The 24,449-nt window shown below is 49.3% G+C and overlaps 1 protein-coding gene across 4 annotated transcripts in view; it reads left to right on the top strand.

Annotated features, from left to right (window-relative positions):
* MXRA8 (matrix remodeling associated 8) overlaps positions 1 to 24,449 on the top strand; it is a 42,682-nt gene that overhangs the window by 15,510 nt on the left and 2,723 nt on the right. The window contains exons 2-10 of one of the 4 annotated variants that reach the window (XM_073316655.1): positions 1,257 to 1,280; positions 1,761 to 2,069; positions 2,685 to 2,786; positions 4,075 to 4,533; positions 14,265 to 14,423; positions 15,598 to 15,628; positions 17,515 to 17,591; positions 19,519 to 19,596; positions 21,502 to 21,679. In XM_073316655.1, coding sequence (XP_073172756.1) covers positions 1,257 to 1,280; positions 1,761 to 2,069; positions 2,685 to 2,786; positions 4,075 to 4,533; positions 14,265 to 14,423; positions 15,598 to 15,628; positions 17,515 to 17,591; positions 19,519 to 19,596; positions 21,502 to 21,527 — 1,265 coding nt within the window. In that variant the 3' untranslated portion in view covers positions 21,528 to 21,679. Of the gene's footprint in view, positions 1 to 1,253; positions 1,281 to 1,760; positions 2,070 to 2,684; positions 2,787 to 4,074; positions 4,534 to 14,264; positions 14,424 to 15,597; positions 15,629 to 17,514; positions 17,592 to 19,518; positions 19,597 to 21,501; positions 21,680 to 24,449 lie in introns of all 4 variants that reach the window. The other 3 variants (XM_073316653.1, XM_073316652.1, XM_073316654.1) reach the window with 3 other exon arrangements.

Raw genomic sequence — 24,449 nt, 5'->3', positions numbered from 1 at the left:
TGGAAGGCACCATACAGGCATCAGAAAGGCCAGTGATTGCCTGAGAACAGGACCCCTGGCCACTTAGTTCCAAAAATGCTGGCCTCAGCCCTTTTAGAGACAGGAGAAACCCTTAGTGATGGCTAGCCGAGAATGTCTACACCGCCATCGGGACAGTATGTGTAGACACACCAGAGCTAGCTCACTGGAAATAGCAGTGGAGCGCCCTGGCCTGGGCTAGCTGCCTGAGTCTGTACCTGCCGTCCCAGTCCAGATTGGACAATGGGAGGTGCCCAGGCAGCCATGGCCACACTGCTATTTTAGGAAGCTAACTCAATCAAAGCTAGCTCGGGTATGTCTACATGAGTTGCAGTCATGCCTCCCAGTTGCTGTGTGGACATACTCTTAAGGTCAGGTTCAAATCCTGTCTGCGGGCTGCACCCATTAGAAGGTGTAAGTTACATACACGTTTAAGGCCTGATCATTTTTTTCTTTTTTTATCCTGGTGGCTCCCAAACAGAATTAAGATATTTAACAGGTGAGAAGCTGTATCTGTAGGACCAATTGAGGAGAAATTAAACTGGGGTCATAAACTCCCCTCTTGCCCGACCAGCACATTAAAAGGTGAATGCGAGGACTGGAAGAAATCCCTGTTTTTCTTCCGCTGACATGAATGGCCTGTTCATTTCAATGGGGGAGGGGGTTGGTGGATACAGTGTTTGGCCTCTGAAAGATACCACAAATACCAGGCCACTGATAAGTTTCCAATCCACTTTGCTCCCTTTTCTAATGATCACCTGGACCAGGGTATGAGTAAAATGAACAGAAGAGAATCCAGATAATGAAAAAGATGGGAGGAAGGGCCAGACCAGATTGCTGGGGTTGAAGGTGGTGAAGAGAGTTAATTAGCATGGTAAACGCCTGGCCCACAGTTTAATCTGATGCCTCAGGTTATCAAAGCCAAGACCAAATCCGGCTATATTTTTGATCCCGTGTCTCCGCCCCCTTCTCCAGCCTGCTTGTTTTTTATATCTTCTGGACGCTCTTTGGGTCAGGGACCCTCATTTCTTAGGCTTGTAAAGGGCCTGGCACTGTGGGACCTAGACGGGTTGTGAGGCCATCAGCGCTAGTGCAATATAAATATGAAATAATCACAGTATTGAAGAAGAGCTGAAGGATGGAATAATAAAAATAAAGGAAAGATGCTGGCTATGAATATAGTTAATATTTGCTCATTTGCTTTGTCAGTAACATTATTTTCTTTTTTCCTTCAGCAGGGTCTATTGTTCATTTGTATTCAGGTAAGTGATGCCCTTTTACTCTGTCTTGGTTTTAGGATCGTTAGAAGTATGGGAACTGATTAGGGTTGCCAACCCTCCCAGTTTGACCCGGAGTCTCCCGGAATCAGGCTCGATCTCCCGGAGGCTGCTGAAGCCAGTCCAGGAGATTTTAGGCTGCTAAAAGTCCAGCGGTGCAGCGGGGCTAAGGCAGGCTCCCTACCTGCCCTGGCCTGCCACTGCTCCCAGAAGTGGCAACATGGCTGGCAGCGACTCCTAGGAGGAGGCATGGCCAGGGGGGGTGTCTCTCCACGCTGCCCCCGTCCCAAGCACCAACTCCGCACCTCCCATTGGCCAGGAATGGGGAGCCGCCTGGCCGCCCATGAGCCGCTGCCAGACCTGCATAGATTCTAGAACATGCTGCCATGACCAACCGGCTGCTTTCATGCATCCTTCCCCACTTCATGTCCCATCAGTCCGGCCTCTCCCTCTCTCTGCCCACAGTCCCAGCTGACATGTTGAACCCCGAGAGCGTGGTGGTGTCCGTGTCGAATGTCAGCGCCGTGGCTGGGTCCCAAACTGTCCTGACCTGCAAGAGTTACCGCATGATCTGGACCCAGGACCGTCTGAATGACCGCCAGCGTGTGGTCCACTGGGACTTGTATAGCAACCCGGATGGAGATTACAAGGCGGAGAGGCTGTGTGACATGTACTCGGCTGGGGAGCAGCGGGTGTATAGCTCCTACAACCAAGGGAGGATAGCCATGCCCCAGAATGCGTTCGCAGATGGCAACTTCTCACTGGTGATCAAAGGTACCAGGAGCCAAAGTGATCTCTCCTTCCATTGCTGTAGCTCCATGCTCTTGTACTGAGATTTCCTAAGGGGAAGGGCAGGCTGATGTCATCTGAGACTCAGGAAATGCAGTGTTCTAACCACGAGTAAAGTAACCACCTTTTAAGAGAAACTTGCCTTGCAACCGCTTTGAAAGTCTTAATCACTGTGTGTCAAAGAGGAAGGATAGCCTTATGGGTAAAGCACTCTGGGTTCCAGTCCTAGCACTGTCGTGGACTCCCTGTGTGGCCTTGATTGAGTCACTTAATTACTCTGTGCCTCATTTCCCCATCTGTAACATGATAAGAATCCTGCCTTTCTCCCACTCTCTGTCCGTCTTGTCTATGCAGATTGTACGCTCTTTGGGTCTCTTACAGTGCCTAGCACAAGCTTGGCTGGGGCCGGTATTACTGAAATGCCAAAGAATAACTCAAACAAACAAGAATGAGCTCAAATGAGCATGTAACTGCAGTGGGACGTTGGCCCTGTTTGTCTAAAGCTCCTTCGGTACCGCCAAGCCTGGGGACGTGCTGCATAAACAGCCGCAGACAAGCGTCATCTTGCTCTTAAAGGTTCTTTTTCTCCTCTTGCACTAGATGTTGCAGAGAGCGACCAAGGCACTTACTCCTGCAACCTCCACCATCACTACTGCCACCTGTACGAAACGGTGAAAATCCAGCTGGAGGTCACCGAGAAAGGTAAAGGCACATGCTGATGCAAACGGTGGGCATCGGTCCCTCTGCGGGGGGCAGGTACTCCCCATGCCCAGTACCTCGGGCCCCAGTCTGACAGAGAACTCTGGGCAGCGGGAGCCCTATGCTCATGAAGAGCCTTGTTGGCTTCACAGGGGTACTGCCCAGGGCTAGCACCTTGAGCCAGCTTTGGTGAGGGAGACCCCTGCTCCCACCCAGGGCCTCAGTGAAATCAGTGGGGGGTCCGTGCGGAGGCAGAGCACCGTGCGGGATAGGATCACTGGTGCTGCACGTGAATGTTGCTGCACCTCAAAAGACATCAGTGCTCACTGCGGCTTCTAGCAGCCAGGCAGCTGTGAGGTTTCCTTTGCTTTGCCGTTGGAGTCTTGCTGTGTCAAGAGGGGGAGCTTCTAGGGACTGCCACCGATGGCACCACTTGGATGGAGACACCACTTGCTGTACACGTTCCCCTTTGCCCGCTGGCATCACCTCCATCTTGTCTGGCTTTCCTGCCGGTCCCAGTCTCGTTAGCCCTGGGAAAGAGCTGAGGCTGCCCTGCCTGCCTGTGCCGAGAAAGGGGCGAAGGGCTGAGTGTCCAGCGAGCGTATGGGTAACTCGGATAAGTGGGAGTGGGGATGGGAGGGAAGCAGCATCTTCTCTCTTGCTCCCTGAACGTTTCTGTGCGTATAATAAAAACGCCCAGTCTGGCTCCGGGAGCCCCACTGCTTTTCTGGTTTTTATTGCTCAGCGTGAACAGCCTGCGAGCCAGTGAGCCTGTAATTCCCCCAGTAATTAGGGCACTGGGGGCATCAAAGCATTTCCTGCAAGGAGACTGCCTAAGATACTTGGAGGATGGGACTCAGCATGTTGAAGATAAAGTCTGTTATTGTTTTCCCATTCTCAGTCATTGGAGAGAGCGTGTTCTTCCTTCTCTGCAAACCTAGCCACGGACTCTCAACTACGAGGGAGGAGGGACGGGCTCGCAGTTAACACCCTAAGCTGGGACCCGGGAATCCTGCGTTCAGTTCCTAGCTCTGGCACAGACTCTCTGTGGGAGATTTGAGCCAGTCACTCCCCTTCCATGTGCCTCAGGTTGTGAAGCACTTTGAGATCCTCGGGTGGCAGTGCAGGGCAGGAAAGCATTCTCGGTGGTTCCTAGCATGGGAAAGGCTGGCGGCTAGACAGCAGAGCTGCCGGGGGCAATAAGGTATAATAAGGTGTGTGTGCTGGGTTGTTTCCAGATGAAATGGGACTGTACTTGTTTACCCAGCTGCCTCCTGTGTCCTCTCTGCAGCCAGGGAAGCGAAGAGGTACTGGGATGGCGAGAAGGCCGTGATTGTTGCCTTGAAGGACAGCACCGTGGTGCTCCCATGCGTGAACCGGAACCAGATCTGGACTGAGCGGCACAGCGAGGAGGAGCAGCAAGTGGTCCACTGGGACAGGCAGCCCCCGGGGGTCCCGCACGACCGGGCCGACCGCCTCATAGACCTGTACGCGTCCGGCGAGCGCCGCTCCTACGGGCCTCTCTTCATCCGGCAGAAGATGAACATCACTGAGACGGCCTTTGCCCTGGGCGACTTCTCGCTGCGGATTTCGGGCCTGGAGAACGCGGATGAGGGCACGTACTCCTGCCACCTCCACCATCACTACTGCGGCCTCCATGAGCGCAGGATCTTCCGGGTCTCCGTGATGGAGCCAGTGAGAGAGAAGAAGGTGGTGAACCTCACTAACCCCAACAGCGTGCCAGCTGTAGGTAGGTGATCCTCCCAGGGTGGGGTGTCCTTCTTCCCGGGGAGGAGTGAACAGCTATAGCCCTGCCCTAGGCTGAGAGGGGTCACAGAGCAGGCTTACGGGCCCTGCCCTCAGGGAATGCCTCAAGTTCCAGAGAGTTTTCTAGCAGGCATAGAGATCGCTCTGCTTGCTTTGTGTTGCCCCCACAACAGACCTGGCCTCAGGAGACACTCTGGGGCAGGCCGGAAGGAGGGAGGGGACGTGACCCAGGTGACTCGGCATCCCTGCAATGCTCCACAGAGGCCACTGAAGCAACTTTGAAATGCTCTGAGAGCTTCCCCAGCCTGAGCCAGGGCCCACACATGTCCCTGCAGCCAGGAGTAGATGAGACTCAAACAATGTCCCTTCTGTCAATGCAGGAATGAATCTGCCCCTATGTTCTGAGGGGTGGTTGGTGTCTTTGTGTGGGTGGGGAGTGCTCTGATTGCTTGAGGGGGAAAGCGTCTGCAAAGAGCAGTCTGAAGCAAACCCTGGGAACCTCTGGACAGGGCCTGATCCTGCCCTCAGCTCCCACTGAAGTCAGTGGGAGTTAAAGATGCTCAGCACCTCTGCAGCTGATGGACCTGATTCTTCTCTGCCTTGCATCTAGTATATGCTGGTGCAAAGTGCATATAGTGGTGCAAAGTGCATTTCAAAGGCTACTATTCTGGTGTGGGAGCATTTCACACCCGTTCTGAACAGGTGTCCATGCCAGGCAGTGGAGAATCAGGCCCCAAGATCCCCCTTTTTTTGCCATATCTCGCATTTTCTTCTCTGGACGAGCTGCTCTCTGACAGCCTGTTCAAACCCTGAACCATCACACTCATCACAGGCAACCCCCCTTCCCCAATTTAATAATTTTTGAGCCTTCCGGGTTATCATTCTTTATTAACATTTTAAAATATTCATCGTGGTTTAATATTTATTGGCTGCTTAATACTGAATTTAAACGTGCTTCATAAATCTTTAAGTAGCTCCTTTCTGCTTCAGCAAGAGGCTTTTCCAAGCCACGGAGGCCTGCATCTCCCTGCTGGGCCATAGGTCGGCACCCAGAAAAGAGAGGCATTATCAAACAGAGATTGCCCGTGGGCGAGTTTACGTAGAGGCTGGGACACAAATATTACGCTCTCTGCCTCTGGCCTTTTTGCTGCCATCCCTTGGCTCGGGGAGTCCCGTTCAGCTGCCATTTTGCAGATCTACATTTCAATTTCAGGGAGGGTCCCCTAGGAATCCAGCGTTGCTCTTTGTTTGTGCAGTCAGTGAACTGGTAACCACCTGAGCAGGTGGACAAAACATGGGAGGAGCTAGAAACAATTTAATACAGACAGACTAGCTCACCAGTCATTCAGTCCTGCATCAGGTCCCCAAAACAGCTCAAGCAGCGTCTCCTCTCTTGCCTTCTGGAGGAAATACCTAACTAATGTCCTGGCCAATTTGGAATAGCACCGAGAGAGAGCCTCAGTATCCGGACTCATTCTTATGTGGGGTAATTACATTCTGCCTCCTTACCTTGTCCGATGGCTTTCAATAGAGGACATATTCATCGTTTGCACGTCAAAACTGTTGGCTTAGTGTTGCTGTGGGCTGTCCCATAGCTGCTGTGTTTCACCCCAGCAGTGGCTGCATTTCAGTGGTGGGGAAAGTGATCCCAGTGCCGTGTGTTTCGGTTTAATTGAGCCTATCAACCACGTTGGAAGAAAAGGTGCTGGATACAGGCAAGATAGTTTCGGTCATCTGGGTCCTGCACTGGGGTTTGTCACTGGCAAAGAGAACGAAAGGATTAATTATTCCAGTCAAAGAAGCAGGCTCAAGAGCCCTCTCTCACCTTACACTAATTCACATTTAAGCAGCAAACGACTGCTCTTCCTGTGTTCAATGGTTTTTGTTTCTCCCTGGTAAACTTTTGCCATTGCTTTTACTCTTTACTCCGTGACAGTTCATTGGCGTGCACAAGACTAAACACAATAAAATAAAGCTACTATGTTCCGTTAACTGAATCAGAACAGTGGCTGCAGCTGGACTGATAAACACAGTCTTGTAGGTCAGAGTGTGCTGGAGGAACTTAAGGAGACAGTGAAGTCTAAGGATCAGTGCAGGGAAACTGGGAGTCAGGACACCGGGGTTCCCTTTCCGGCTGAGTCTCTGTGACTGGCTTTGTGACTTTGGGCGAATCCAGTAGGTTCCAGTCCTGCAGCGCGCGCTCACATGAGTAGCAGGGTAATAGCTTTGTGCCTGCACAGGTTGGAGAGAACAGCTTGCAGCAGTGACATGAGCCATCATTGGCTGATATTCATCAAGTGCTTTGAGATCCTCCGATGACCAGCGCTAGTGAAGGGTAAAGAGGCCTGAGCTGTGCCCTGTGTGCAAAGTATTAGTACAAGAAGGGAAGGAGCCTTCTGCCACTTTGGCAAGCTGGGTCCTGATCCTGCAAATCTGGGCAATGTTTACTCATACGAGTAGTCCCCACTGATCTCCTCTGGCCAACAGCAAAGCACGACACAGATGAACATGTTCCCTTTGAAGACAATGGCAAAACTTGCAGAGACGGCAGTGGGAGAAGGATCAGGCCCAGGATCACCCCCCCCCACCTCATTTGAAGAACACATAAGGTGGATTATTTCTGTTCAGAGCCTTTGCTAAACAAGTCCATGAGGGGCTGGCTGCTGTGCACTGGGGGCCTGATCTAAAGACCACGGATCTCAGCAGGGTTTGGATCAGGCCCTAATGGCCTGAATGCCTCGCCTAATGCCTAAAGCAAAGCGAGTCGATTCAGCTGCTAAATTTTGCCCCCTTTGGGCCCCTGGGGGCGGTGAGTGCTCATCTGGCCTGCAAAGCGCCACGCTAAGAATTTGCTGAATGGATGGGAATTTGAGAGAAGCTGGAATGTCTCGTGTGCCTGTTCCAAACCCATCGACACCATGCAGCGTGCCGGAGCGGGTCCTGTTTCCATAGCAGTGGGAGTGGCCGTGACAGAACCCCCCACTCCTTGCACACCCCTGTAAAAATCTTCTGGGAGACATGAAAGAAAAGGAAAATGTCCGGAGATAACAGAACCAAAGTGCTGACCTTTCTCAATGAACAGCTCCAGTTTCAGGCATAGCTCCAAGGTTTGGAGCCATTTCCAGACAGGAAACTTCATCCTGCTGCCAATAGAAACCTGGGCTGGATTCTGCTTCTTGGTTGCACCCACATAAATCTAGAGTGAACCCACTGACTTTAGTGGAATGATTCTGGACTTACATCTGCGTGACTGAGAGAAGAACCTGGCCGTTATCTCAACGACATATTTATTGTCGCACAGTTCACAGATCTATGCTCAGTTCTCTGCTGGCCTTCAGAGCCTCAACTGGTGCAAAGTGGTGCAGCTCCACAGGCTTCAGTGAAGCTAGACCCATTTACACTAGCGCTGGGGATCTCATCTCTGATATTTTGGTGGCAGGTATGTCAGGAGGCTGTTCCCTGCTTAATTTTTTGCACTAAAAATCAGTTATCCTGGATTAAAATAAAGCAGCAGCCCTTTGAAAATGCATGCAGCTGTGTCATATATTTCAACCAAAGGTCTCAGAGCACCTTACAAACATTGACTCCCTCAAGTCTCATATGCCTGTGAGATAGGTACTTCTTTATAAAACAAACCTGTTAATTATTCCTCCTTGTCCTAAATGGAGTAGTACGGAGCGAGGCAACTAAACGGGATTATGCCGTATTTGAGAGAAACAAGGAAAGGATTTTGACTATGGCTGCATTTGCGTCTGGTCCCCAGTCCTGTATCCTGATGCATGCGAGTGGACCCTCACATCCATGTAGAGCCCTGTGGACTTCATGTCTAAGGGTCCACCTGTATGGATCAGATTGCAGGACTGAGGCCTCGGTGTGTAACCCTGCTGAATTCAGTGATTTATAGTCTGATTTGTGAGCGTGTGTGTGGGAATACCAGTGCCTTAACTCTTGCGTTGCTGGCTAGGTTAGAGCCCGCCTCTTTTGTTAAATAGCACCAACTCTTTTAGGGAACTTTAGTGCAGTGGCTTGGGTGCAGCTGGGGATGCTATATTTACAAATACTGCAAGTTTGGCTCTTGTTTGTAGCATAAAGCAACATCACCTAAGCTTACACTTTGGTGGAAAACTAGAATGGGGAAGAGATACTGTATACTAGATAGAGATACTGTTCCTGGCTCTGCCACTAGCCTGCTGAGTGACCTTGGGCAAGTCACTTCACTGCCTGGTACCTCAGTTTCCTCCTCTGTAAAATGCGGGTAATGCTGCTGATGCCTTTGTAAAGTGTTTTGAGATCTACTGGTGAAAAGCACTAGATAACAGCTAGGTGTTAATAAAGTAAACCACAAGAGGCCTAACACTGTTTCAAATCTATTCTTTGTTATGTTAGTGAAATCCCCAGTGTCTGCAAAAGGCTAAGCCAACTCCAGCTCTGTCCAGCAAGTGATGTCAGGGGAAGGCAAAAGACCAGTAAGCTGCCGTGCTGTGCATGCTGTCACCTGGTTTAAACGTCTGCCCGTGCGATTGCTTCCTCTGTGTGGCAGCTACTGCCGCCTTTAACAGCGTGGAGATGTGCTGCAGCGCAGTTGATGTTGATGGCTCTGCAAGCGGGTTTTTAATATTTTTTTAAGCCTGGCTCTGGTGACAAGAGTTACCCAGTTCGTCCCCAATAGAGCAAGCCAGCAACGGCCAGTGCAATGGGTAGCGATGGTAATAAAAGAGGGGTACACGATTGGGCTGGAGGACAAACCCATCAGACCACACAGAACTGAGCCTCTTGATTTTCCGGTGGTGATGTTGGCATTTCCAGGGCATCAACTTTGGCTCTTAAGTTTTTGGCTCAGTTTCCCCAGATGTGTGTATTTAAAAAACAAACAAAACAACCTGCCCCCAAACCAGAAGCTGTATGTACATAACCAGGGCCTTTCACCGCAGGATTGTGGGCACTTGGCAGTCATTAATTAACGCTCGCAGCATCCTTGTGGAGCAAGTCAGTCATTTTTGCTAGATTCTTTGTCTTATTATCGGGGTCTTGTTCCTCTCCCTGAGTGTACGCTGACCCCGTGGGAACCAAAGACCCTTCCCCCTCATTATGGACGGGGCCGCAATATGAATTTCACATCCATTGGCTTTGTAGCTGAACTCCTCCTCAGTCTGAGGGTGGTGGATATTCTATCCGGCCCGTTGAAGAGAGCGACCCAGGTTGGATTGTTTGGATCTGGATTCAAGCTCCCCGAAAGTTCAGGAGGGGTCAGATCCAGTGTTCCGGTTCTGAACCAGGTCTAACTGGGTTTCATCCACAAAGCTTAGCGAAGACTCCATCAGACTTTCAGAAGTCTCCACCTGGCTGTTCCTCCGCTTCCCAGAATGCCCTGCTGCTCTAATCAAGTTGGTAACAAATGGTTTCCCAGGTGGACCACTCCTGTGTGTTCCAGTATTATAGCGGTCAAAAAGACATCACAGCGAGGGCTGAATCCAGCCCTGTGCTATGCAGGGCTGCAAGGACAGGAAAAGGATATAGGTAGCTTCTTCCCCAGTACAACCAGCAGAGCATTTCGGGACAGGAGCAACGGACATACCAGCCCAGGCACCATGTCCCCCAGGAGATTATGCTTTTCTGGCCAGGGTGTGTCCAACCGGCCGATCACACATGCTGCCATCAGCGGAGGACGCTGGCATTTCAGTCTTGCTTGGAGCAGCAGCAAAGTGCTCGGCCTGGGCCTGCCCTGCGGAATCCTTGCCTGCCTGGCAGGAGTCACTTTCATAATACAAGCACTGGAGATGTATTTCTGGTCCTGCTTCCTGCTCTTCCCGGAGCAGGACCCAACCCAGAGACAGCTAGTGGGTTTCCTGATTCCTACCTGTTCTTGAGCAGCTGCCTCAATTCTTCATTTTCATCACTAGTTTAGCATCTTCTAATGCTCAGGGGTCCTGGGTCACTCAAGTGTTTAATTAAAGTTTGGCTGATTGGTTTAATGGGCTATTTGCTCTGGCCTATTAGCCCTTCTGTAACTGGGGTCCTGGACCTTTGGGTCAGGGTGCTCAGAGCTTAGTTTATTGTAGGGAATGTGGAGTTTCTGGACCCTGGCTGTGTTTGCATTTCTGTACTGATGGAACTGAATAGCTTATAACATTCTCAAATGGCCCGAAAAGCAAAACCAGCTGTCGGAGTCAGGATGAACTCGCTGGCTTCGCTCAGCAGCGACATTCCTCTGACAGCCGATCATCGCTGCGCTTAACCGATACTCCGGAGGTGTCATGTCCCTTACCGGGGAATGACTAAAAAGGCTCGGGGGAGATCTTGTTGCACAGGCAAGGCTGACACAAATGGAGAGCTGGGTTCAAACCGGGGCCAATCATGTCCCAGCTGAGACAGGCCCGGTGGTCTCATTCTAGTCTCGATGGTCATTTGGTCCACACTGCAAAATCACCCTCCATTTTGGCATAGCATAGTCTTTGCTTAGGACAGGTGTGCTGGCAGAAAGATGGAAGTTCTTTCTTGGCAATATGACAGGTTTCAGAGTAGCAGCCGTGTTAGTCTGTATTCGCAAAAAGAAAAGGAGGACTTGTGGCACCTTAGAGACTAACCAATTTATTTGAGCATGAGCTTTCGTGAGCTACAGCTCACTTCATCGGATGCATCTGATGAAGTGAGCTCTAGCTCACGAAAGCTTATGCTCAAATAAATTGGTTAGTCTCTAAGGTGCCACAAGTACTCTTTTTCTTTTCTTGGCAATATTGTGCATGGTGGGCCGGGGATGGCGGGGGAAAAGTCTGCCACTCAGTGCCTGCTATTTGTCTCTGTTTTTAGCTCCCCACTCTCATGAGCACCAAAATACACTTACAAAGAAAAGATGGAGCTAAATTCTGCTCTCCCGTAGACTGGTGTAAATCCAAAGTAATGGAATTACTCCAGATTGACTCTGGTATAATGGTGAGCAGAACTTGGACCTTTTTAATTATTATATAGACACTGGGGAAACTGAGGAACCAGAATACTTAGGAAGTTTGAGTATGTGAGTGCAGAGCCAGGAATAGAACCCAGGATTCCTGGTCCCTGCTTTAGCCATTAGGGAATTCTGCCTGAATATACTGCAAGGTACGATGGCTCTTTGGGTGCTTCCCCTTACTCTCTCTCACTAACATAGGAATTTAACTCTGAAGCAGCTTTCAGGTTACAATTCCCTGTTGGCGTTTGTCTGGCACTGTGTGAACATTCCCAGTCTCCATGAGACGGCATCACTTTGAACTCTGCTTCAAAGGGAAGTCTCCCACAGCACAGTGTGTCTCAGGGCTTTGCTATCTATCCTTCAGCAGGATTTATCTAACCCCCCGACTCTTGCAAACAAATTTTTCCTTCTCTTTTTCTGGGGGAGGAAGGGAGAGCATTGACCCAATTATTCAGGCTCTAGAAAAAACGTTCCATATACAAACCCTGTTTCCCTTCCCTGCTTGGAAGACGAGCAATTGGAATCGACAAGCGGCTGCGCCCAGAAATGGAATGGATTCCTGGCTTTTTCACTGTGTTCTTAGTTATTTATTTTGTTTTATTTAAAAGAAAATTCATTCTTGGGCATTGCAAATTCCTTCCACTCCATAAATTATAGCACTTGGCAGGGCCAGGCTGTTTCATCTGTTAGCCGTCTGGAGCCGAAGCAGTGCAGTGCATGTCTAAAGCGACCAGAAAAGCTCGCTGTGCTCTCCTGCAGAGGCACCTGGGGCTCTCTTTGCTTCTCCCTGGACTTGCCCTCTTTGCTAGACAGGAGCAGTGCAGTGATAATCGGCAAGAGTCACTAACAGCACGTTTGCTTCCCTGGAAAGTCTTGGGAGCGTTAAACATGAGCACATGTTAAAGAATGATTATTAATGCCTTATGCAGCAGAGAGGGCGGATGATCTAGTGGTTAGTGAGTTGGCCAGACTCTCGGGGGAGCAGGGTTCACTGCCTGGTTCTACTATCTATGCCCTGTCTGACTGCTCACATCACTGAATCTCCCTGTGACTCAGTTCCTTCTCTGTTAGTTGGGGTTAATAATCCTTAGGATCATATGTTCCTAAAGGCAGGGGCTGTCTCTTATCATGGGTATGTATAGTACTCAGCCCTGTGGGTCCCAATCTCAGTTGGGAGCCTCCAAGCTCAGATGACGAGAGAAACAATCATTGAGACTTCAGAGGGGTGTGTTGTGTTAATTTAGATGGAATCAAGGGGCCCGAGGTGTTAATGTGAGCCTATGACCCTGCCACTGTCCAGCATTAAACAGCGTCAGGGTTTGGTATCCTCACTCTCGTCAGCAGCATGGCAATCACCACTAATTATCCATGGAAACCTTTCATTAAAGATCCAGAGAAGAAGGAAAGATGGTTAATGCATTTGAAATGTACCATATTGAATAAGGCTTTCATTTTAACAACATTCCTTGTTCCCTTTCCCTGTAGCTGAAGGGTGCTCTTCGAAAGGGACCGCCCTTGTGTGACAGTCTGAGATGGTGACAGAGATGGTGATAACTGTCCTTTTGGGGGAAAGAGAAGAAGTTAGTTGAGGGGGATTGGAACAGTTGTTGCTGTTATAGTCCAATCCAGCTTCCTTGAAGACAAAACAAGCCAAACTCATCCTAGAAGGAAGAGAAAAAAATCAGACAGACAGAAAATGCAGCTCTTTTGACTTTCACATGCTGTCTCACTGCTGGGAAAAAACAGGCACCATGCATGGTGTTACCAGCCACTCTGAGACCTGGCAAGCTGTAATGAGCGTCGGGCCATTTCAGGCATTGCTTTTATCTGCCTCTCTGGTCACAGGAGTACAGCAGTGTTGCAAAATGTGGCCAGCTCAGCCAGACTCGTATTACACAGAAGGGAGGGGGGGCATGGGGGCAGCAGCCATGGTGTGAAGCTTGCTCTGTCCCCTTCTTTCAATCAACCCATGTTGCAGTAGCCTCCTCTGCCCATCCGTCTCCGCTAATTTCCCCCAAAAGGTCTTTTCTTGTTAAGAGCCCCAAAAGGGAGTGATGGTGGAGTCGCCCCTTATTATGTTGTTCACCAATTAGACCATAATTTCCTGCACCCCGGTTTTGGGTCACTGAGTTCTGGTCCCACACATCTCTTGTTTACCCGGCATGAGCTTTACGCAGCCCTTGAATTATAGCAGGAGGCCTTTTAGTTTGGACTCACTCTGTCTCCCTGTCCCCCTTTTTGCACCTGTTCCGTCAGCACAATACCATCGATTATTGTGACACTCCATAAACTTGCTCCCAGGGAAGGTAAATCTGTAGGCCCAACAGGGGCAGTGCATTTGGTTTGGGGTTTTAGTTCGTCCCTTCATGCAGATGAGGCGAGCCAGCTCTGGAGCCAGTTCCCACGTGACGAGAGGCTGTTCGGACGTGGGGCTAGTTTTGCCTCAGGCCTCTCTCTAACGGGACTCCTTTCATCGAAAAGGCTCCCACTGGCCATTACAGCCTGTATCTATGGGGCTCACTCATTCCTCACTGAAGTGCAGCCATTTCTGGGGTGGAAATGGCTGCCGTTCTGTGCCCTGATGCACAACAGCATTTAAAAGAGGCCAGCATTTCTCTCCTTCCCCACGCTGGGGCATGGTTAGGTTCCAAAGTCGTCACCAAAAAGGATTTACCTTTGAACCGGGCCCCCCCATCTGTGTTCTGCTTTGCTCCAGACACGTGGGCGCCGCCATTTTATTCTGCTTTGCTTTCTCTCGCCAACCCCAGATCCAAACCTAGGCAGGGGCCATAACGTGATCAACGTCATCATCCCCGAGAGCCGGGTACACTTCTTCCAGCAGCTGGGCTACATCCTGGCAACCCTGCTCCTCTTCCTCATCCTCCTCATCATTGTGGTGCTCGTTACCCGCAAACGCCGGAGGAGAGGTAAGCGCCTGGCCGGCAGGGAAAGGCCACCAATGGCAAAGTCTCGAGGAGTGTTACCCCGCTTAAGGAGCCAGCCCTTCCTTCTGAGCATCGTGCTGAAGGCAGTGAGACTCGTGGTGGCCAGCACGCTGCTCTGTAGAAAGGGTTTGCAGGAGTGGGCCTGAAGAGAGACGGTTCAGTGAGATGGGTGTGATGGTCATCAGACCATGGGGCGGTCACCTCCCCGCCTCCGAACCTTTAAACTGGACTACCCCCACTACCAACAGTTACATGTTGTCTCTGCCCAAACTGTGTAAAACCCAGTGCACCACCTATGGGCGAAGTGAGGTGTAATTGGGGTCTTCAGCCTTGTGTGGACCCTATGCCGTGGGTGACTGTCCCCCTGCAGAAGAAGATAAGTGCCTACAGACATGACTGTAACAGAAATAGCCACATACGCTATGGTGAGCGGGTGTGTGGGGCAATGTCGACCTCCTCGGTAGTGCCCTTGGATTGCCATTCTTTGTGGCCGGTAGGGACCCAAACACCAGGGGACCAGATTCTCATCTCAGTGACACTGCTGTAAATCCAGAGCCACGCCCCTCACTTTGATAGAGTTACACTGGGTTCACCTCGGTGACAAATGAGAACAGAAATCTGGGCCAAGGTCTTACTTAAGGAGAAGAAGGCCCCTGAGATCATAGTACCTCCAAGGCGTGGTGAAGGAATCTAGCCTGATACCCGCCTTTTGGAAAGGTCTAAACATCTAGACTAGACTCTAGTCTGGTACCTGGGGCCCATGATAGACACAGACCTAAATGGCTGTCCTGTCTCACCTGTGCAGATGTACCATGGACCAATTACTAGTGAGTGCAGCAGCACGGGGGGGGGGTCAGTGAGTGACCCCCCGAAACGTCCACGCCTGAAACACCAGAGAGAGACATGACAAATGAAGAAGACCAAAGCTTTTGGTTGCCAGTCATCTGCTGGTCTGGGAGGGATGGAACAAGAGGTGGAGATTTAGAAACAAAACATGACTGGTCCTGGGGCAATGGAGGTGGGATGCACATGGGTGGGCACGTGGTTGGGCTGTGAAAGCCAGGCCCTCCGTGAGCAGCCCTCTCGGCCCCACTCAGAGGGTTGGGTCAAATGGTGACATTGCTTCTGCTCACTGCGTGTCTCTTTCCCCATCTAGGCTACGAGTACAACGTGAAGAAATATGAAGAGTAAGTAGGAATCCCTGATCTGTAGTAAATAAGCACTGAACAAAGCGAAAGGCTCCATCTTGAAGAATATGGGCCCAGATCCTCAGTGCTGTCACGTGGTGTAATGCCACCAGCTTCAGGAGGGCTGTACTTGTGCCAAGGGTGTCTCTGTGAAGTGCATAGTAACGTAACCAGCATGTCGATTGACAGGTTTTATTCACTGCCTTCCCGCTGATTCACCTGCAGCTCACTCCCTAATTAGGCCATTGCTGTACACAAAAATTGGGATCCCCATCCCTGGTGAGCAGCTTGAACCCTACCAAAATGGGCACGGGGTTGTTGGAGGGCTGGCTCAGTAGCTGGATTTCCTCTGCTTACACACTGGGAACTGAGCCTCAAAATGAGCAGCTCTTCATTAAAGACACCCCCCAGGAGTTTGTGTTAAAGGCACAAAGTGCACAGGGCTGGTGCAAACACTGCTGTGATTGTCCTGGACAAACACCTGTGCCGAAAAGTCCCCTTAAACTTTCTTTGAACCTTGGTCCTATTTCTGGGACTTGTGCTTCTCCATTTATTTCTCTGTAAGAAAGAAACCTTTGGCTGACATGCTGTAGGAGAGGGATAGAGGTGGTGACGTTCCCCTGACTTCAGTGGGAGGCGTGATTCCCTTTTGTGAGACCATTTTGTCGTGTGTTCCCTTCCTTTATGGAAAAAGTGTGATAGAATGTATTAGGGATTTTATTACCTGTATTATGGTAGCACATCAAGGTCCTGACTGAGATCAGAACCCCATTGGGCAAGGTACTGTACTTACATATAGTAAGAAACCATCCCTGACCCAAAGATCTTACAATTTGCATAGACAAGACAGACAAAGGGTGGGAGGAAAAACGAGGCACAATGAGGCAAAGTGACTTGCTGAAGGTCACAGAGCAGGACAGTGGAGGTACGTCTACACTGCACACTAAGCTCGGGCTCTGACTCAGGTTTGAGCTCAAGCCCCCTTTCCGTCCATACATAAATCAGTCTGACTCGGGCCAGCAAGCACACAGGACCCAGGTCTTAGGACCCTGCTAGGGGCATGGGTCAGAGTTGGATCCAAGCCCTGTCATTCTGTAGTGTGGACTCAGCTCAAGCCTCAGACCCGAGTCAGAAGGTCAGCATAGTGCAGTGTGGATGCGTTAGCATGGCTGTGAGACCTGGGTCCAGCGATTGTAAGCCCAGGTTTACAATGCAGTGTGGATGCTCAAGCATGGGCTTGGAAACACCAAGTCCACAAGCCCAGGTCCCACAAACCTGGGTTTCCAGTGCAGTGTAGACATACCCTGGCCGAGCCAGGATTAGTGCCCAGGTCTCCTGACTCTCAATGCTGTGCCCTATCTGTAGGGTTCTACAGAATATACTCTAAAACCTCTAGTATTTAATAGAGAATGAGCTCCTTGTGCAGGGTTTTCCTACCATCCTACAGAGGTACAACATTTTTGATTAAATTCTCTGGAATGGTCCCCAAAACACGTATAGAAAAGGTTACCATTTCCTATGAAATCTCCTTGGGCTTTTCCATCTGGATTACACCTAAAGGACGGTGTGATGAAAGAGAACAGTTAAAACATAGTCATTTGGGTCTTTATTGTTAAAGGGTAAATCTTCAAAACAGTGGGTGATGATTTAACCACAGCCCTCCCCTTAGCTTTAATGTGTGTAGTACAGCTGAAATCCCCCAATACACAGCTCTGCAATGACCCCCTTTGAAGATCAGGAATTGGCTGGAATGCTGGGAGCAGAGGTGAGGGGAAAGATATGAGAGAGTGGGGCACAACCTGCAAAAATGAAGAGAGTTAAAGGAACCAAGTGTAGAAAATATCTGGCAAATGGTGATTTTTTTTCCCCCTCATTCCCTTTGTCAGGAAGGACGTGAATCTCAAAGAGGTTTCAGCTGACACAACTGACCTGACCCAGTACAAAAGTGAAGGCATAAGGCTGGGTATGTGTTGAATCAGCAGGATGCCTCCTGCAGCAGTTCTCAACTCTTGGATCCAAACTAATCACGACTGAGATTTTCCAAGCCATCTAAAGGGTTTGGTTGGTTGACCAGTTTCTCATTCATTTCTGTGGGACTTGTCCATCCACAATCTGCAGGCAGCTTTGGAAATCTCAGCGCACAAACCTAAAACTTGGGCCAAGTTTGCCAGACATTTTGGGCTGACCCTGGGGGCTTGAGTTTTGGGGTAACTGGGAGTTTTGGGATATGCTGGGGGCTGATTTATGGGTTTGGAGGAAACCGGGCAAAACTCTTTACTTTCACTTTGAGCTTTTGGGCTTCTTTGAACCCTGCAACTCAAAGCAAAATTCATGGGAATGTGAAGCCCTGTGATGCAAAAACAGGATGAAAATTTGCCCCACATTCTGTGAAGGGATGTTATAAGGATGATAATCACAAAGCCACTTCTCTAGGGTCTACCATTGAAGAGTCTCGAAGCACTTTGTCATTAACCCCATGTTACAGATGGGCACATTGAGGCACAGACCAACTAAATAATGTGTCCAATGCCACGCAGTGAGTCACTGGGAGAGATAGAAATAAAATCCCCAAATCCAGCCTCTGAGGTCCCTGCTGTAATCACTTGACCTTGCTCTGCTCCCAGAAGAGGGTATGAACAGCAGTTGATTGAGTTGGGGAAAGAGGAAGGTCATGAGCCAGCCCCATTCCCTGCCTCTTCCACTGTAGCAAATTTTACTCAGTCCATTGCAACCAGGTCCTCCCTGGATGCTGCAAACCATCATTCCTCTTTGGAAGTGCAGGGGAAACAGGGGCAAAAGGACTCAGAGAAATATCCTAGGAGGTGAAGTTGGGAGTGGCTGACTCTTGGGTCCTAGAGTATAGAAGACTGAGAATCCCAGTGTTGGATCTCATGGTCAGATGAACCATGCTGAAATAAAGGGATGCAAGCCAGACTCAGTGATGGCTCACATAAGGGTCACTGCATGGATGTGTGTGCATACCCGGGGGATCCTGTAACATAGCTGGAGATGGATCCTCCTCCTTTTTACTGGAGCTTGAAATGGGAGCCTTGAGTTCCTTTTTTGGGTGGTTAATCAGGGGGCCTTCTCATTGTTCAAGCTTGGGGAAGATTACATTTAGAGTCATCTTGTTCCTCTTTGGTGTACCGAGCTGAGCATAGGGAGCCAAACTCACTCCCTGTGTGTCTCCGGGTATGTCAGTGGACTCACTGGTACCTCAGGGAAGAATTTGGCCCTTTCTGTTTTGTTCTGTGCAGTCCAAATAAAGGCCTACCCATAATCTGTCCTCTGGAGGGAGGTACTGCTCGGAGAATCATAGGATACAGAGTCAGAGGCTGAGCTACAGAGACCCCAAGATGGGCCCCTGAAAACTAGAAGGCATGTGAAATGCAGCAACAGAGAATAGAGCAGTTCCAGGAGGCAGGTCTGGGGCAGGGGATGGGATCTGGGATATAATTCTGTGCAGGGGAGTGGGGCAGGCGGCACCAGGTGGCTTCCTACAACTCTGACGAAATCCTGCCGAGGGCATGCATCTTCTGAGAGGTTTCCTAGGAGGAAAATTCTTTAAATAACGACATCAGGAAAGGCCCCCAGGTGCCCTTCACCCAAGTAATCCGGAGCATCTCGCTACAGACCTAAGCAATCCTTGGCCGTTACTGAGGGCAGGACGCTGAAGTATTCAGACCTGATCTGTGCCAGTGAAGTGATTAAGCTGGGGAAACATGTTTCCTCCCTGCCAGTGTCTGAGTAGTTCTGCAAATATGACCGATCAGGAGATGCACCTAGTGCCCGCCAGGAACGATCTCACATCCCTCTCCTCGGAAAAGCATTGCTTTCTTTTAATGTTCTGTTGGAGGCCGGCCTCTGAACTGCGCTCCTTCCTCACGCAGATTTCAAAAACAACATCCTGAAGGAGAGGGCCGAGCAGGCCCAGAGCTTCCCAGCAAAGATCATCGATTTAGACAAAGGTAACGATGACCCACTCCACCCACTAAATGCTGGGTCGGATGCTCTTTATTGTGGGGGTAAGGGGGAGGCGGGGAGCGTGTTGCTAAGATTGTAGCAGCCCAAGCCACAGATGAAGGGGGAATGTCCAAGCAGCCTGACACATGGCCGCTGGAATGAGGAGTTGGTTTTGCTCATGTTCTCTCATCATGCAGCCACAAGTTACAAGTGGTGATTAGGAGCCTTAAAAGCTCTTGGCAGCAGATGAGAATTTTCTTCCCAGCACAGTATGTAACAGAGCTAGAATACTTTATTCCAGTCTTTTAAATAGTACTTTCCCCAGCTCCTCGGGGCAAAGATGCCCCCTAACCGAAATGTGCTCCATGGAGGTTAGGAATGACCCACACTCTGGAAGAAAGTACCATGGGCTACTTTGGTTATGGACATCATCCACTTGATCCAAAGCAAGTAAACAAAACCCCCATGAGTCTGAATCTCCTCTCATGCCTGTGTAAATCTGGAGTAACTCCACTGAAATCAACAAAGTTACACTGGGGTAGAAGTGGTGCAAGTGAGAAGGGAATCAGGCACCTGGCCTCCTGTAATTCAGCTTTATAACTTTATTAGTGCAGAGATCACATGAAGTTATCCTGGAGCTACAACTGTTGCTATGCTACTGCCTAGATCCTGCAGAGCATCTCATAGCAACTGTTTAAATAGCTTGGGACCAGTCTGGATCACATCTGTGAAAAGACCATACCAGATCACTGAAAGAAGCAGAGTCAGTGGGGGGTTGCTAGCAAATGAAGGAGCTGTTGGCAGGAGGGAGAGCTCAGTGGTTTGAGCATGAGCTTGCTAAACCCAGGGTTGTGAGTTCAATCCTTGAGGGGGCCATTTAGGGATCTGGGGCAAAAATTGGGGATTGGTCCTGCTTCAAGCAGGGGGTTGGACTAGATGACCTCCTGACCTTCTATGATTCTATGTTTTGTCCTCTCTAGTAAAATGATTATGTGTTATTTGGAACAATGGAATATTCTCTGTATAAAGAGGGGGAGAAAGCTTTTCCTAAAGGAAACCGGGGTCTGCTTCTGTTTGAATCAGATCACGTGGGTGGCTGTCACAAAGCATGGAGATGAAATTATAAGAGAGAAGGCACCCCACAGCAAAAGAGGTGGATGGAAAGCTCCCAAACCCTCCCCACTCATGCCTAGGTCTGGATGTAGTTGTGAGTCACTTTCACAGAGCACTGGGAAAGTTCTCTTCACTCCGAGTGCCTCACACTCATGGATGCATTTATCCTTCTTGTTCTCCTGCGAGGAGAATGGGGTGAAATTTTTCAACTGAAACTTCTTTTCAGTGGAAAATGCAGATTCGGCGACACCAAAACATGTGGCAAATTCACGTCAATTTCGGTGAAGAGCTTTGGTTGAAAAACACCCTAACAGAGAGAGAAATTCTGAAAAAAAATCAAAATGTTTTGTGTGACCTGAAATGATTCTTTTTTCTTCGTCTTATTATTTTTCAAGTCACCAAAAATTTAGAAAAAATTCATTTTTGAGTCAATCTGAAACTTCTGTTGGAATTGCCAATGAGCTGAAAAATCTGTTTTTTTACACGGCTCGACCAGTGAAGTGGGGAAATGACATTATTCCCATTTGGGGATCTGAGCCATGGGAGGAGGGAATTTAACTCAGGTCTTCTAAGCAGCACTCAGGTGCCTTAATACAAGCCCCTCCTTTCAGTTGAGGCATCTTCATCACAACACACAAACCACCCCCAGCCTCAGCTGGGTCTCAGAAAGAGGATTTTTACCAGACGGGCAGGCTGTCAGCACCTTGCTGCACATCTGTGTATATCACAGTGGCTTGATTTGCGTGATTTGAAATGAGTCTGCAACTGCTAACCTTCACCCCCTCCTGTGCTTTCAGATTTCAGGAAGGAATACTGTAAATGAAGACATTCTGAAGCTGCTGGCTGGACCAGAAGCTGCAATTAAAAATAGACGAGATGCATTCCTTATTACAACATCCTTTCAGTTACCGTAGAGCTTTCATTTAGACTTTCTTCCTGGTGGGCACCGAGGCGTGTGCAGCTGCATACAGAAAGGTTTAGCTTGGCTGTGTGATCTTGAGATGTTTTTTGGTGGCTTCTTTTCCCCCTTTCCTGTTTATTTTTCCTTCTCCTTTTCTGATTTTTTGGTTCTTTTGCATCAATGGTTTTTTTCAGCTGAATCAGCAGACGTTTAGCTTTAACTTAACAGCATGAAATAAACCCAACCTGCACCATGACCCTGAGCCATCCGTATGTCAGGTACTTTTCCCTGCAATGTGTTTAACAGAGAATAAGACAGGGTCTGATTCTGATCTCCAGTATGCTGGCATCAATCAGGAGGAATAATCATGACACTTAGTACTTTCCATTGTCAAGATGTGGTATCAATGTTAGGTAATCCATCCTCATGCCCTGCTAGGAGGGTGAGTAAATATTATCCTCCTCCTCCAGATGTGGAAACTGAGGCATACAAGTGCAGTAACTTGCCTGTGATTTTACAGAGGATAACTGGCAGCACTGGGATTAGATTCCAGATGCTGTGGATACCTAGCTCTGTCTTATTCTTCTCAGCCACCTGGCCTGATTTTATTATTATTAATTTTTTTTTAAATTATAGACCAAATCCAACCTTGGCTTGAGTGGGTACAGCTTCCTTTGAAGTCAATGCATTGCACTGTTGGAAAACCAGTGTAAGTTAGATCAGAACCAGAAATCTTACCATGAACAAAGCAAAATTCTTGGACCCGTTGGATGGTTCTCTGCTGCGTATCCTGCATTTGCCAGGTGGGTCCTACCCACGCAGTGAGGTGCAGACCTAACTCCACCCTGTAGGTCTCTTAGCTGCAGGATGGATCAGGGAGGAGAATTTTTCACTATGGACCAAACCCAGCCCCAAGCATGACTCCCACTGACGTAAAGAGAGGTTTCAGAGTAGCAGCCGTGTTAGTCTATAGGCGTAAAAAGAACAGGAGGACTCGTGGCACCTTAGAGACTAACACATTTATTAGAGCATAAGCTTCTCGGATCCGATGAAGCGAGCTGTAGCTCACGAAAGCTCATGCTCAAATAAATGGCTTAGTCTCCCAGGTGCCACAAGTCCTCCTGTTCTTTTTGAGACAGCGGAGAGCCATTCTTGGCTTGCGTTTCGCTGGGCTTGAGCGAAATCCAACCCACATCTCTGCAGGTGCAGGAAGGAGCACTGGTTATTCAATCAGGACAGCACAGTCTCAAGCAATCAGCATTAACGTGAGTCTCTCTCTCTTTCATGTCTGTGAGTCAAAGGTTGGAACTTTTACTTGCCAGTTCAAATTGCTTTGCGCAGCTTATATAGACCCAGGCTAGAAATGGGGTCACTTAATCATAAGCTCCAGAGGCGTTTAAATATTTCATTTGTCTTCTAGGCTGCAAAATAGCTTAAGGGGAAAAAAATAACATGTTTTCTGAACTAGGCACAGGGCTTTGAGAGCTCCCCATCTTTGCTTTGATCTCCAGCGTGAATGTGGGTAGCAGTCAAGCCTGGGGTGTGTGTAACCCTATGTTGCTCGAGGTGGTACTGTGGCCGCTTAGCAAACAAATGAATCAGTAACTCAGAAGAGGCTTTTGTCTGTGATTCTGTGGAGACTCCTGTGACATTTGGGGGTGGAATTTTGCTTGTGCGATGTATCGTGGCTGCATCTCTGCACATGCAGCCACTCAAAGCAAACTGCGTTTCTCACAGGCCACGTCGCGCAACAGGCTTGGAGTTTCAGCCTGGGCCCAAAGCTGGCTGGGAAGAATTACACAAAAACGTGGCCAGGGAAAATTGTGCCCAGTGGTTGTTAGACGTCCCTCGCTGTCCAGGCCACTTTAAGAAAAAACAGAAGAAGGGCCAGGCTGGAAGTCTTGCTAGACAGCACAGAACAAAGGATTTGCCATAATGGATCAGGCCGTTGTCTGATAACCTGCCTCAGGCACTACCTGGTACTTCAAAAGAATGTGCAATTTCCTGGCCAATTGCACTGTGCTGCACATGGAGGGACAAAGTTCCTCTTTTATCTCTGGCCTGCCACGTGAGGATCTGAGTTTGTCATGCTGGCAGGGTCTAGGAGCACTCAGGAGAGAAACCCCTTCCTTTCCACGCGGCTGGTAAGAGAGGTGATGGTTCTTGAAGGAATCATGTCCTGACAGAGACCTTACTGTGATGCTTCCACTGCCAGCTCCTTGGGGCAGGGACTGTATCTGGTCCAGAGCCAGACACATCACTGAAGCTTAATAATAAAAAATAAAAAGTTCCCAGGCCTTGATGGGGCGGGGGAGGAGATTTTAAAAAGAGGGCCTCTTGGAGGATTGCACCCTCTCAAAGCAAAGCTGACTGAAATGGCAGCATTCAAGTCTGGCACATCAAGTGTCCTGTGTAGATCTGAACAGGTTCAGTGCAAGGTTGTTTTTTGCTAATCAACGAGAAAATCAAGCTGGACAAGGCATGCATTGCTGCCCTATTTCAGGTTTCAGAGTAACAGCCGTGTTAGTCTGTATTCGCAAAAAGAAAAGGAGGACTTGTGGCACCTTAGAGACTAACCAATTTATTAGAGCATAAGCTTTCGTGAGCTACAGCCTATTTCAGGGACACATGCCAGGTGTGTAATTTGCCAGGTCAGAGGCCGGAGGTAAAGAGATCTAGGCAAGACTACAGGACAATCTGGGCAGTGTTTCCATAGTACGGTTAAATAACTAAGTGGCGTCAGCAGGGGTCGGTTCTTGTGTCTGATGGTGTAGAGGAGTGATGAGAGGGCAGACAGCTTTCAGCTCTGGCACCATGGAGCAGCTCATTAGCTTTAGCTCCTTT

The sequence above is a fragment of the Lepidochelys kempii genome, chromosome 18, assembly GCF_965140265.1.
Source record: "Lepidochelys kempii isolate rLepKem1 chromosome 18, rLepKem1.hap2, whole genome shotgun sequence".
NCBI lineage: Eukaryota > Metazoa > Chordata > Testudines > Cheloniidae > Lepidochelys > Lepidochelys kempii.
The sequence above is the reverse complement of the archived record's forward strand: the minus strand, read 5'-3'. Positions and strand labels throughout refer to the sequence as shown.